The following is a 15,241-nucleotide window of genomic DNA, read 5'->3' on the forward strand; positions in this document are numbered from 1 at the left end:
TATGACTGTGAATAAACATAAGATCAAATCAAGGAGTAAAATTCTCAAGCAAAATGGGTTACAGCCATTGGAGCTGAAGCTGGTCAGACCAGTTTTGTACATAGGAACAACGCTTTGGCAAGGACATTTCATTTGTCAGGGATTATGAGATCTGTGAAGATGGTGCACTAAGTCCCTGGCAGCAGGAGATTTTAGGAGTGTAGGAAAATGGGAGTGTGAAAAATTGGCAACAACTTTTGTGCCTCAACTGTGTGCCTTGGTGTGCAAGAGGCAGACTAGTTTTAATTCTGATTGCAACCCTCTGGTTTCAATCAGTTCAGCTAATATTAAAACCTGTAGTCCCTCTATAAGGATGCAGACTACAGGGATCCATACTGGTCCTAGAAATTGTGCAACAGGTACCATAAGAGGCTTTTAGCCTCCAAACCCTGGTTGTCCAGATATCTGGGGACAGACTCCTGCTGTTTTGGTTTTGCAAAAACTACTTTTTTTTTTTTTTTCCAAATATGGCTGAAAATGATGTACCTGAATGAGAATCATGTAAATGGCCATATATGGTCATACATGTCCATATATGGCCATTTATACCATGAAAATGATGAGGGAAAAATAACTGGAGTCTTGATTCATTGCTGGATATATTTCTGGGGCATGCTTTCTATTGGCATTGTGGCCAGTGTAGGGAAAGAAAACTAAATTTACTGTCCAGTTCTTAGTCATGTCCTATTATTGCAACACTTTATTTCTTGGTTTCTTTACATTTTGCATTTCTGAACTCAAACTTGCATCCAACAAAACACTTTTTTTTCATACCACTGACAGATGTATAGGGCACGGACAAGTCAATAGTGAATAATAATAATAATAACAAAAAAGTCTAACAGCTAATATGTTTATTCTTTCCACTGAATAGTGGATGCAGATTCCAAGCATCAAAATCATAGGTCACTGTGGGTGTCAGTAGTCAATAATGCTACTTCTTTTAGTTACAGTCAAATTACTTTCTCCGTTCAGTGGTGGGAATCCTGATTGGCTTTGGTTTCAGATTCTGTGGTATAATCATGGTATCTTCCAAGTCCTTTGAGATTCATGACTTCTCAAGACTGTACCAACCAGATGTGGATCTCTTAACCCTTTTTCCCCAGATACTTTTTTTTTTCCCAGTCTGTTTCTGATTTCAGGTTGATACTCATTGGCAAGTAGTTCTTCCTATGCAATAAAGTAAAAAAACAAACAAAACACAAATTTGTGCATCTGAATAAGGTTCAAGCTCTTCTGTAGGCAGAGGATGTGTCTTTCAGGATTTGCATAAATTATATTTGTTGGTTCCAGGAAGAGAACTAGGTCCTGAGCTATGACTAGAACTCTTCAAGTAAAAAACACATGTAGAAATAAGAAAAGTCATACTCATAAGGAGCTCTGCCAGGCTAAGTAAATAGTTGGCCCTAAATACTTGGAATTCTAAATAGGATCTCTCTATGTGAAGTGATTACAGAAACGGAGCCCTCAAGAGGTATTGTTTGTTAATTTCCTTGTTTTGGGCACATGTAGTTTAACTTGTCCAGTTTTGTTTCTTGTCCAAGAGGATGGAAGATAGAATGACTTCCATCATTTCAAGCAGAATATAATATTTAAATATTTTTTTTCTACATGGCAGCATTGTTCTGTGAAATGACTGTCCCTTAAAAAAGGTTGTCACATTTGCAAATGTAGATCTGTAATTCATAGTGAAGAGGTAGAGAATAAGAAGTGGGGAGGATTTATGGTAATCTTTCTTACTTCCTCCACCAAAAAGTTAACATCTGAATAAGATGTTTCATAGATTAAAAAAGCTTCACGTAATTTAGGGAAGAGAGATTTGTGAGATGATTTGACCACAGTTTAAGCATCTATACAGGAACCAACTTCTTCCCATTCAGACTTTATCTAGCAGACAAGAGCTTGTTAAGACCTAATGACTGGAACATCAAGTCTGACAAACTCAGACTAGAAAATAATTTATATTCTTAGTAGTGGGGATACATATCTCCTGGAACAAATTACAAAGGGAAACAGTGAATTCTGTAACACCAGAAATCATTGTATTAAGTTTGAGTTGTTTTTTTTATAGGAGGTATGGAGTAAAAAGACAGGATGTAATTCTGTGATGTGCAAAAGATCATTGTAAATGTATCAAAATGGTCCTATCTCATCTTTAATGAACCCATAAAACTTGAAAATATGAAAAAGCTCAAAGTGTCCATCCTCAATGACAATCCTGGTAAATGTCCTGTTTTATTTTATCCTACATGTCTGCTAATCTGTCTATGCAGCACAAACTTCAGGGAGGATTGTGTTATGGTGGCTTCAGGTATAAGAACTTTTCAAGTATTTTTTTTCATCTTTTTTTAATCAGGAAATGCTGAAGTGTAGCAAGAATTCAGAGGGTACTGCTGAACTGGAAGAGGCCCTGGCCACAGTGCTTGATATCATCAAGTCAGTAAATGACTCCATGCACCAGATAGCTATCACAGGATATGAGGTATTATTTATTGTTGTTCTTACTGTTGTTCTTACTGTTGTCTTGATCCATACAATGTTCATGTCATCACTGATCATGCTGTGCCCATGGCTGGTACACTTTGCAGGAACCTGTGACACATTCTTGAAGGATGTCTCTCAGTGGCACGTTGTAGTGACCAGAAAGACATGTTAACTTCTCTGTCAACATGGGGATGGATGATGAATGTGGGGAGGAAGCAGTACAAATGCAATCCATATGAGTAATCACACACAAAACTCATTTGTAGGTGAGAGGCAGCAAGCGTGACTGACGTAACTTAAGAAATTTGCTGGAACTGTCTATGACCCCAATGCAAGTCAAACATTTCCAAATCTTTTGCTCTTAGGGAGGAAAATTTGGCTTCCATTTAAAGTGGGTAATAGAATCCACCCCAGTGACTGGCAAATTCATTATCTGAAATGTGAAATAACAGTCACAGTACAAATAAAAGGCCATGAATGTATATATCTCTCTACTGAAGCTCCGCTAAAGTCATATGACTTGCAACATCCAGTACTGCCTTCAGAAAATGAACGCTAGAGTGAGAAGTGGAAGTGATTGACGTGTAAAAGAGAAACATGTCTGGTGAAATGAGGCCTGAGGGTGATGTGATTGCCCATTTTGAAATAGCTGCAGGGTGAAAATGTCAAGGAAAAACACACAGAACAGCCTGGTTGAAAGAACTATTATATCAGAGTAACGGGGTTTAGTCTGAGCACCAGAAAAACAGCATTCTGTGCAGAATGTGACTGCCAGAAGATATGCACAGTCTGTACTGACTGTGTCTGGGTGGCAAGACTTATTTTGTGTTTTGCAGGATGGAGTGCCTTCAGGAATTTTAATTTCTATATTTCTCCCTTTTGTTCAAGTGCATCTGCACCTGGTAGCTGAGTAAATAATGCCTATTAGATCAGCATTATTTTATAAATGAATTTAAATGCATGCTTAGCTATTCGTTTTAGATCCACTGCTGTACACAGTTGGAGGTGCTCCTGTGGGTTGTGCATTATATTTAAAATGAGGATATGAGTTCTTATCCTGAAGTATCTGTACTGAGTTGAATGTGAACTGGTGGCCACCTCATTATATTAGTAAACACATAGACTAGCTGTAGTTCCTGTGGATTGGAGAAACACCACAGGTATTAAGCACAGTTTAGGTCTCCCGAACCTGAGAAACTTAAGTAAAGCATAGACTTTACTCCAGTCCTCTGTACAGCTACAAGCTGCACCAAGTTGATTATGCATGGTTGCATGGATTACAAGTTGACCCATGGGGTCTTTTACTATGTCTTCACACTGACAGCTGGGTTTAGATTAATAATATAGCATGAAAATTTCCTTCTCTGTTTAAATTAGCAGTATCTTGTTGATAAATTTTCCATCTAATTTTCAGTTTTTCCAGTTTTTCTTCATGTAGGAGAAGCCTACTATATTCAAATTTGTTGGCTGGATAGATATAGTTTGTTAGTTTTTTAATTTCTCCAACAAACAAGGTCAAATCCAGCACCTGGCTATTTCTGCCGTTGAAAATTCTTGAATTTTTTATTAATAGGAATTCTTTACAAGAATTCTTAAAGAATTCTTTAAAAATAGTCCCTTTTCCCCTTCTACTTTTGGATTTGTCAGACTTCCATGAAATGCCAGGCAGTAGCCCCGATAGTAGTAGACATTTACCTCTGCTTTATTGCCTGGACTGAAAGATGTGAAAAGGTACAGCACGGTTGGATGTGTAGCCTAATGCTGACAGCATTCCTGAGCTGGTTTGTTACATGATTATTAAATGGGGTGAAAGTGTAAAAGTACATGAATCCAATACTTTCTTCTCCCCGTTACCCCAATCCCTGGTGCTCAGGTCTGATGCCAAATCAACACCTCCCATTGCTCATAAAGCCACACCCCACCTTGTGGAGTCTACAATGCCCACACAGGCATGGTAGAAATACTTGCCTAAAACACCTTTCAGAGATGGATATTATGCCAGTGGAAAAGCAGGTTTTGTGGCAGCTGATGAATGCTCCTAATTGCATAGGCAATTCTGTTTCTTGGAGCTGTGCACATACAGTCTTGAGGAGCTGAACTCTTATGTAAGAAATTGTCAATATGGAAGGTTTGGGCTTTTTTTTTCCTTTTTTTTTTTTTTTTTTTCAAAGCCACTAAAAGTGTAAAGTAAAGCTTGGAGAGCAGAACTTTCAGAGATGTTTCCTACTATCATCCTAATAAATCTTCATGTATTCAAAATGTTTATTTGTATTCAATTTGGCCTGGGTAGTTTGTCCATTAGCTATGCAGCACTTGAGCCATTCATACGTATCTCTTATCTTCCATAAGCATGAAATGCAGTGTATTGTTCTGACAGGAAATAATTATATCTGAGATAATGATGAAATCATTCACCTTAAATAAACTTTCTTTAGGACAAAATATCACTGTCCACTAGCACAAGTTCCCAGGAATGGTGTCCTCCTCTCTGTATTTCTGCCCACACTGAAGACAAGGGTCCAGGTTTTGTAGGCTAGTATTCAAAGTCTTTTGTAGAATTGCTGCAAACTGCCATCCCCATTCATCCTCTTTCTCTCTGCAGTTGTGGCCTCCCATTTCTGTTGCTATAATCCCAATTCTAGACCCAAGACTGAAGAGGCATATCTACCACAAAAGTTGAACTGAGCTTCTGGATCTCAGTGCTGTATTAAACAGTAGCTGGAATGACAGGAAGCTCTCAACACTGTAAAAAAAAAAAAAAAAAAAAGAAAAAAAAAAAAAGAAATGCGTATTTTTGATTTAGCTTTCTGTTTCATCAATATGCTTTCCGCAGGTTTGTGGTTTACACCAGCCTGCACACGTAGATGCAAACATACAGTCCTGTATGCAGGAAAACCAAACTCTGTATTAGAAATGGCAAATGGTTATATTATAGAAATGACTGAGTCTTTTGGAGAGTCTCATAGTATCCTGATATGAAGTGGAGAAGTACCTCAACAAACCCTCATTTTGCAGTTGGATCTAGGTTAGAAGAAGGGGAGTGTGAGAGAGACCAATTTGCACTACATGCTTTAAGAAATCATTCCCACTCAGAGCCAACATCTTTACCTTATAATCAACAGAACATAGCAATGCTGAAAATATGTCCTTTAATAATGAACCAAGCTTATTCCCTAAACTACTTATACAAAGCACTCCAAGAAAAATTTGCCATTAGCATAATTATATTCATCATTAGTTCTAAAGCCCATTACCATGTAGATGCTGCCATGTCCTCTATCCACATATTACTATGCTCTTTAGTAATGAACTGAGCTATACTTGTTTGTGCTGCTGGCATCTGAGCCAAATATCATTTACATCCACTGAAGTATTTCCCCATAAGTGGTCCTGTCCTCAGACAATGGCTTTAACTCAGAAAGCTCTGTTTCCTGCTTATAGTTTCACTCTCCCTCAGATACTTTTAGGGCTCTTTGGTGCATTTACTCGCTCTTTGCCCAAGGCTGTAGAGAGTTGCATAGCTTGCAGATGGTGAGCTAAGAAACAATTGTCAAAGCTTTTAAATGCTGTTTTGCAACAGGAGGGAATTACATACCTACATACCTCTGAGCACCAGTCTGTCTCCAGACATCTAAATGTCTTTCCAGTTCTTGTCCAGGGATGCATACATCAGAAGCTCATAGCAGAGAAGAAACTGAACCTGGATCTTTCAGAGCTAAGGCATTTGTTTGGATATCTGGACTGCATTGGTCTTCATACTGCTTTGGGATCAGGAGTTGTGAAACCCAATTCTTGTCAGAAAAAGACACTTCCATGGTCATCAGAGGACAACCAGTGTGTCAGATCTAAAGAGGTCCTGAGACAGACCTTAGACACTAACTGTGAATGGTGAGACAAACTGCGAATTATGGACATAGAAAACAGTGGGTTAATGGTGATAGGAATAAACCACACAGGTTTAGGCAGCAGATATGAGCAGATGGGCTTGCAGATGTAACACGACTGCTCTCCCATACAAGGAATGCCTAGGCACATGCCTCAGCCTGGAAACTTAACCAGCACTAGAGGAAAGGACTGTGCTTGAGATTGCCCTAGTTTGAACATAATGTAGGTTCTCTCGTTTCCTTGCCTGCTAGGGGGATGTTAGTGAGCTTGGTAAGCTGCTGATGCAAGGTTCCTTCAATGTGTGGACTGACCACAAGAAGGGTCACAACAAGGTGAAGGACTTGGCTAGATTCAAACCGATGCAGAGGCACCTGTTCCTCTACACCAAGATGCTGCTTTTCTGCAAGAAACGAGAGGAGAACACAGATGGTCATGAGAAGACGGCTTCGTACAGCTTTAAAAATTCATTAAAGGTAATAAATGTGGTAACGGGAAAGGGGGAAAAATAAATCTGGCTCTCACAATATAGGGAGGTTTCCATGTGGAGAGCTGGAGAATGTAGCCGTATCTGGAACTATCTTGCAACCCTGAGTAAATGGAAGCTCCTGTTTTAGTTTCAGTTTGGAGACAGATCCAGCCATATGTCTTGCAATTCCAGATGTTGGTTTTGCAACTCACTACAAACTGGCACCTTGCGTGTTCCTGCCTAGTGTCCCTTAGAGAGGAGCATGACTGCGTGGACTCAGAAATCTGTTCTGCCTATAGGCAGAACAAATCACTGACAGGAAATTGAAAACCTCAAACTGAAATTTTCTATAGGTGGACAAGAGTCAACATAGTGTTGAAAACCAACCTGCAGTATGAAGCGAACAAAGCAAAGAGGATAAACCCATGGTCAGATAGTAGCCAGTGTTACTTTTGAGCATTTTTGTTAATTGTTATTTTATTTTGCCTGTGACAGTTAAGATGATGAGTGATAAATCATAAATTGAGAAATACATGTTCTAAATTTTTGTTTTTAATGACTCCCTAAGGTGCAGAAATGAATGTAGTCTTTTAAAAATGCATCTCAGAGGAGACAGAATTTAAAGACTGTTGACATTTTCCAGAGTCCAGCTTCTTCTTTTCTATTTTCAAACAGATGAGCACTGTGGGCATTACAGAAAATGTAAAAGGAGATAACAAGAAGTTTGAGATCTGGTATAATGGCAGGGAAGAAGTCTATATCATTCAGGTAACGACAATCCTTTATTTCTAAGGACTATGTTTCCGTTTAATAGAATTACTTTTAAGGAAGTTTTCAACGTTGTGACTATAATTGTCCTGTACAGTTATTCTGGAACTAAAATTACCAATATGTCATTGTGGAAATACAACTTTGGGCAAAAAAAGAAAGCAAAGTAATGGAAAATTATTTAGTGGGTTGGACAGAAAGGCAAAGACTGGACCTTAGGATTATGGTAGCCATTCCATCTCAAAGAGTGGCCTTTGCTTTCTTTTGATCTTAAAAGGGTTCATTCCTAGGTGAAACCAAGAGCAAGTGTAGGTCAGGGCATCCAAGGAGCTGACAACATGCTTTAACTAGATCTGCTTTGTCTTTTCCTTTTGTATTCTCAGGCATCTTCTGTTGAGCTGAAAAACACTTGGATTTCAGAGATTCGCAAAGTCCTGACAGGACAACTGGAGGCATGCAGAGGTAGGACACAGCTGATCTGATGATATTGCTTTCCTTCTGTAGCTGTGTGTGACATCGTGGAGCTGGGATAAGTTCTAGCATTGTCCAGTACTACCAGTGAAATTAGCAAGAACAGATCTTCTATGCAAGGATGAGTTGGGAGATTGCAGCATTGCTGGGATTTAAACCCATGTGTATGAATAATTATTCCACTCACAATTAGTCTGAGGAACGTGATTTCTGTCTGTTCTTCCTCTCAAGCGCAACATTAGAAACATCCATTTACATCAGCATGTCAGGAGATGGGGTCCCGTTCTTCACTCTGTGCCTTCTCAAGACTGACACAAAAGATCTCCTTCCACACAAATGAAAGCACACAGCAACTGTTCCCATTCTTTGCTTTACTTTGTGATTGATTTTTTTTCCCTGTATATGGGAAAGTATGAGGGCAGCGATTGTTTTAAATATTACTATCAGTCAGTTATCCCATCTCCTCTCCTCTTTTTTATTTCTTTCTTTTACACAAGTAAGGAAGCAACTTACACGATTCAGAGAAATTTCTTTTAACATTTTTTTTTTATTATTATTTTTTTTAACAGAAGCAAGTCAATTACACCAAAGAATCACTGAGAGTGTATACCATGCACCGATGAATTCCTCCAATATAACCAGGTAACTACAGCTATCATGGCATATCAGGAAGATGTCTTTTTTGTGCCTTTGTGCCTTTTCGGGACATCAATTCTTAGTGTTCTGTTTAGCTTCCAGGGTACAAACTTACTAAATTGTCTTCATATTCTTCAAAGGCATGTAAAGGCAAGTAAGGGTTTTGCTCATGGGGAAACTCAAAATTGCAATGCAGAATTCATTTCAAAGATCATCATTTGATTTTGCAAAAGAACCATATGCTCCCAATTAACTTGAAGTTTAGATATTGGAACATTTTCAAGATGTTAAATGGAGCTGTCAGCAAATCTTTGTAATGACCCAATTGCTGGGCAAGTTTAATATGTGAATTGGCGTGGCATAACCACTGTAAATGTTTCCTTGTGATTGCTTTAGCAGGACAAACTAAACCAAGAGATCCCAGGTAACACAACCAGTCTTTGAGAGCTGTGCAATTCAATGCAAGAAATTTTAAACAGATACAGTTCTGTTAATTCTGCATTACATTCTCTCTAGGCTTGGTTATATTTCAGAGATGCTTTGTTTGGAGTTTAAGCTGAAAAGGTTTAAGATGAAAATCTTTCAGCAAAACCACCCTTGAGATAGAAGGAAAAAAATGTTCCAGTAATCACAAAAAGGTTTCAAATCAATCCAGATGTATATCCCTCTCACAAGGCTATTAAAGTGAGAATTTTCAAAGTAGAAGTTATAGACAAAATATGACAGCAGGAAATTAATTAACTCCAGGAGGAAAGGCCATGTGATTAGATAGTTATCCTACAGTGGATTAAACCAGAGAAAAAATGAATGCTTGTCCTCACTCTACCAACCCCCCCAGAGAAAGAGAGGTTAGATGCTTCCACTCCAAATGCTGGGTTGTTTTAAAGGACAGGAAAATATGGTAAGACTTCATGAGAGAGCAAAACACGAAGTACCATTGCATGTCTTACTGACTGTTGTAAGCTGAAGCCACCTTGATCTTCTGTAATGTGTCTCCAACAAGAGCAAGGGCAGAGGAACTGCAGCGTGAGATGCCTCTGCAGTGGCTGATGAGAAACAGTGGATTCTTCAGACTGTGGAGCTCCTTCTGCAGCCTGTTTTGGGAAGCTGGGTGGAGGCAAGGCAAGGAAGGAAGAAGCTAGGCTTTGTGACAGCCACCTGCCTGTGCATAGTCTGTGTTTGTGACTGGCATGACTAAGCAGCGCCGGTTGTGAAAGGTGCTGTTATTTAGCTAGTGGAAGGTAGTATTAGCCAAACAGCAGCCAGCATCATCAGTGCTCTGCCAGAAGTTGGAGGCTAATTAATTAGCGAGATGTTATCTAAACATTGGAACACCCTCTCCTCGGTTGCCCTTGTGTAAAAGGCTATTGCTTGTTGGGAATTATCAAACCTGTACTGTCACACTGGGGAAATCTTTTTGCAGAAAATTCCAACCCCGTCCCCAAGCCACATCCATTCACTGACAGTCCTTTTTATTTGTTTACATGCTGTGGCAACACTTGGGAATGTAATTCCATGAGCTAAGCCAGGGCTGGGCTGACTCAGAATTGGAGCTGGGGTCTCTGCAAAATAAACACTTAGAGCTGGAGCCTTTGATCCAGGTGGTTATCACATGTCCCTAAATCCTGCTCAGTCTGTTTAAAATCTCTCTCTGTAAATTCTTCCCCAAAGTTTCACTATTTAATCCTGAAATGAGATGTCCTGTGGTATCTATTGCTGCTGTATCCCTCTGAAGGGATGGTTGCTGCATTTTAGTAATAATAAAATGATCCCTTTTTATTGTTTTCTAATCTATTAAACATAAACAGTTTAAATAGAATATATTTCTAATGTTTTAACTCTCTGATTTCTTGGAAATAACTGATTAAGTCACACATCCATGTAAAAATATCCTGTGCACACAGATAGACACTAGGAATTTTACTGCAGATTCTGTTTCAAAGAAGCTGGTGTGTTTTCTTCCTGTCTTTCTCACAGCTGTAAATCTTTAACTCTGTCAGCTGCATGTTTCATAGATATCTCAGCCTAGATGAGAAGGAACAGAGAAAAAAGAATAAGGAAATGTGAGTGTGCTTTGGATTTGTTCCCATATTTATTTTGAGCCCCATTTTGTATCTGACATCAGGCTGCAAAATCATATTTTGATTTAGTGCAGGAGGTAACAGAGACCTCCATTAATGTTCCATCAGAAACAGGTCAAAGGTTCAAATACAAAGCAGTCCCACACTGTACTTATGTATGCTTGTACTTATAAAAGGTACATGTATTCATGGATCTCCAAATGTTTTGAAGATTTTAATGATAACTTGGACTTTCCCTTACAGCAAGACAGACACCATGAACATTAAGAAGAAAAGTTCATATGTTAACTGTAAACAGCAATGTAATTGCTGATACATGTTAGTAATGAGCATTTTGGGACAGAGTATTTCAAGTGTGTAGAAATAATGACATGGGTGGAACATCCAGTCTGCCAAAGATAAGAGTCAAACACACAAACTAAACCACCAGGCACTTGCAAAAAAAAAGAGGATAAGAACCTTGCAGCTCTAATGCCCTACAAATCTGCGACAGGGGGCTCATTCCCGTTACAAAGTACCTGTGCAAATCTGGCAAGAAAGATCCCCTGGTCTGTGGTTCAGTTGTATATAGGTATATCCCACTTGGATTCATGTTTTCAAAGAAGAAACAGAAGTTGGGAGATCCTGGAGCCAATGGAAACCGTATGTTTCTCTACACATGCTATGACCTCTACATGACCATCCAGTACACATTTCTCTCCTGGGGTCAAATACATTCACGCCTCAAAGAACAGAGAACTAGGGTCCTCTTTACTAACCCAGTTTCTCACCTCTTCCTTCCAAATCTGCTGGACTTGTAAAAGGAGAAAGGAGGCAAGGGCCAGAATAGCTTCTTCCACCATACATGCCTACACAGATGCAGATTTTTATAGAACACAGTTTTAAAACCTGCCTTTTACTCCATAAATTAAAGTTTCAACATCTTATTGTAACAAAGAATGCTTAGTGCTAATATCTGAGTGCTCCATTGGGTATTAAGCAGGAATGTAACTATTTTTGTATTTCTTTTGTCCAAAGGTATAGCAGGAAATCATCAAACATATATGAAAACAAATCCGAGACATCAAATGTGGAAGCGTCTAACAATAAAAACAGGAATTCCAGTCCCAATGCCAGACAAAAGAGAGGTAGGAGTTCTGAGACAGAGCTTTTTGCTCCCAAAGGGTAATATTTTTATTTTTGCAAACTCATTTCTAGAGTTTGATGACAATACTCAGAATGCGTGTTGTTTAAGTCCAACATCAAAAATCAGTGCTACAAACCTGAGCAAAACTTCACTAATACCAAAAAGTGTTACCAGGTTAGGAATTTTTAAGTCTGAGTTTTGATGCATTACATCAAAATGCTCTCTATGTTTGTTTATTTATTTATTTATTTATTTTTAAGTATGACTTTGGAGGTATAGTATGTGTATTTTAACCCTCTATATCCTGGATAAGTTGGTTTCTAAACATATTTAATTTTAAGGTTGTCCATGAACTTTCCTAACAAATTTCCTTACTTTATGTCAGAGATTCTCTTGCCTCCTCTGGGTATAAGTTTCCCACTAGTGTATATTAAGTAAATGCACATGCAGTCACCGAAAATCCCTCCATTATTTGAGGGCGTAAATACAATAGATATATTCTATACAGTGCAGGTTTAAATGAACATTGAAAAGAAGCTGGATCTCCTCTGGCAGTAGCAGGAACACCACTTTCTCTTTTAGGTACCATTTTGAAATGCTGAAGCACAGCATTTTTTTTTAATCCCTTTATTAATAGAGATGGTCAAAAAATATTGAATATTTTTTTTTGAAGAGTAGGCTATGTGTCAAAAGATTTTCATCACAATAAGTTTTCATCAGCAGCAAAAGTTATGGATTCTTCATAAAAGAATGCAATTTCATAAATTAAAAACCTGTTTCATATTTTTTTAAATGTGAAATATTTTAAAATTTAAGAAAATGGAAAAGCAGAAAAGCAATCTTTAATTTTAAACTCATAAACCCTAGCTTTTAAAATTTTCTGGGGAAATTATTGGTGTTTTTTACTGGTACAACTTGCACATGAGTGTGGGAGCTGGGATCACCCTGTATGCTGATTTTCACTCTGTCTTCTGTTTTCCCATGAGCAGTTCCTTAGGGCTCTCACTGTAATTTCTTTCTTCCTCAGTGCTAGCTCAGCTGAGAGCCACCTCATGCTCTGGTATGTGGCTGCTCCTGCAGGGCTGAGCAGTGAGTCACTTCTCTCTGTGGGATTCAGGGTGTGTGCGTGCATTCTGCCCTGCAAAACACACTGCAGAGAGAGTCAACGGAAGAGCTATCTGGCTTTAGATGTCTCACTTTAATTTGAAACTTTAATATGTGTCCCTGTGAGGCACCAGCGCCTCTAGCTGGGACTCTGCAGGGGCTGAATTCAGTCATTTTAAGGATGTACAGTTAGGTCCTACCCATAAAGGTGCATAGGAATTGTTCTGTGATTAGGGCTGTGCTGGTCTGCAGTACACATGCTGTACTCTGCTAAAATTGTCTCTTTTGTGCCACCTACTGACTGTATCGCTCCCAATATCTATGTAGTTAATGTGAATTTTCAAATGTTTTCTTTCAGAAGTACGGAGTGTGTGTGTGAGTGTGTGTGAGCTGCTATTGGCAAGGTGTATCAGCTTCATCACTGTTATGGCTAAGTGCATGTGATTATGTGTTGTCCACGTATAAAACAGTCATTTGTGTGGACCTGATCGGTAAATTCAATGACATAAAGCTATATGGGAGTCAAGTCCTGCAAGAACCTCTGGAGATCAGCCAGTCCAAGCACCCTGCTCAAAGCAGGGTCAACTGCAGCAAGTTGCTCTGAGCTGAGTATGTTCAAGGGTGGAGATTCCACAACCTTCCAAGGCACAAAGTCCCAGTATTTAACCTTGACAGTAGAAAAGTATTTTCATATTTTTAAATTGAATTTCCTGTATTTTTTTTCCCCTATATTATTCCTTTTGGTGCTGCTTGCCTCTTGTTCTGTCACTGAGCTCCACTGAGAAACATCTGGCTCTGTCTTCCTTACTCACTCTCACCAGGAATTTATATACATTCATAAGCCTCCCCTCAGCCTTTTCTTCTCCAGGCTGAACAATCCCATTTCCTCTCTCCTCATATATCCGCTACTTCAGTCCCTTAATCATATTCATTGCCCTTCAGTGAATTCACTCAGGTTTGTTGATGTCTCTCCTGCACTAGGGAACTCAGCACCAGACTCACGGGGCTCACCTGTGCTGAGCTGGGGGAAGCATCACCTCCTTGGACCTGCTGGCAGGGTTCATCCTAATGCAGCCCAGAATCCTCTTGGCTGCCTTTGCCACGAGTGCACATTGCTGGCTCATGTTCAGCTTGTTGCCCAGCTAGACCCAGTCCTTATTATGTTTGGAGGTGTTTTTCAGGATGATTTGGTATACCTGCAGACTGAAGGAAAAGGTTTGAAGTAACTCAGGTGGAGACAGTATGACACTAGAAACCACTCTTTAATGACTGGCTAGTGCTGGAATGCTGTGAGGACTTGTGAAATCCTAAGTGAGAGAGGATTCACTAAGTGAAGTAATATAATCCACAGCTGAACAACTGGCATCCCCCCCCAACCCTGCCCTTTCCTCATGATGCTGTGATGATCAAGTACTATGGATTTTCTTGTTGTACACAAATGGGAAGAAAATGTATTTTATATACCTTTTTTCTGGTTTATTTATAAGCTAATCCAGAGTGGTCCAAACTTCAGCCTGCAGGGCATTGTACCAGGCCCACGGTATTTTTACAGGTATTGCCTAGCAGTGGGAGCACTCACGGCAGGGAATGGATCTGAGGCCAACAGGGGCAGTCCAAAAGCTGAACGCTTCCCAGTGTACCTCTGTGCAGCCCCACAGCTGAAGCTGTCACCTGGTAGCACTTCCTCACCAGATGCATCTGACATGCAGATGACCACACTGACATTAAAAAAAAAAAAGAAAAAGTACTGTTAAAATCTGTTCATCTCACACCCACCTATGTGTGCAGGCACTTTGGATCCTGAATTATTTTGGCTGCAGATCAGGATGTGATAGGATGCACTTTCTTTTGGAAACACAGCTTCTCTGTCTGTTGCTTGTCTGTCAGTTTGGATTCACTGTCTCTTTGTGTTCCCTTTGTATTTCTGGTCTTCATTTGTGCCTCTAATGGTTTTAACTGGACAATGTATGGAATGAAGAGGAGAAAGCTAGTGGTCAATCCCAAGACAGAGAAACAGGCAGCCGACACATGGCTTTTCTCCTGCTTTTTTGCCATAAACCTCTCTGTGTTACCTGCCCACATGAAGAAAGGGACAGATACCTGATTTGGCAGGAATGCACAGATCAGGGGATTTGATCTAGGCCCACCTCTTTCCTGCAATGTGAGTAACTGTGTATCTTT

The 15,241-nt window shown here is 39.4% G+C and overlaps 1 protein-coding gene across 10 annotated transcripts in view; it reads left to right on the plus strand.

The window, feature by feature from the left end:
• The window catches only part of MCF2L2 (MCF.2 cell line derived transforming sequence-like 2), a 157,540-nt gene that overhangs the window by 124,749 nt on the left and 17,550 nt on the right, over window positions 1–15,241 (plus strand). For all 10 annotated transcript variants that reach the window (XM_032193377.1, XM_032193375.1, XM_032193379.1 and 7 more), the window contains 6 exons: window positions 2,396–2,521; window positions 6,660–6,881; window positions 7,550–7,642; window positions 8,026–8,104; window positions 8,683–8,755; window positions 11,848–11,957. In XM_032193377.1, the coding sequence (XP_032049268.1) occupies window positions 2,396–2,521; window positions 6,660–6,881; window positions 7,550–7,642; window positions 8,026–8,104; window positions 8,683–8,755; window positions 11,848–11,957 (703 nt within the window). The remainder of the gene's footprint in view (window positions 1–2,395; window positions 2,522–6,659; window positions 6,882–7,549; window positions 7,643–8,025; window positions 8,105–8,682; window positions 8,756–11,847; window positions 11,958–15,241) is intronic.

The sequence above is a fragment of the Aythya fuligula genome, chromosome 9 (genome assembly GCF_009819795.1).
Source record: "Aythya fuligula isolate bAytFul2 chromosome 9, bAytFul2.pri, whole genome shotgun sequence".
In the NCBI taxonomy this organism is placed as follows: domain Eukaryota; kingdom Metazoa; phylum Chordata; class Aves; order Anseriformes; family Anatidae; genus Aythya; species Aythya fuligula.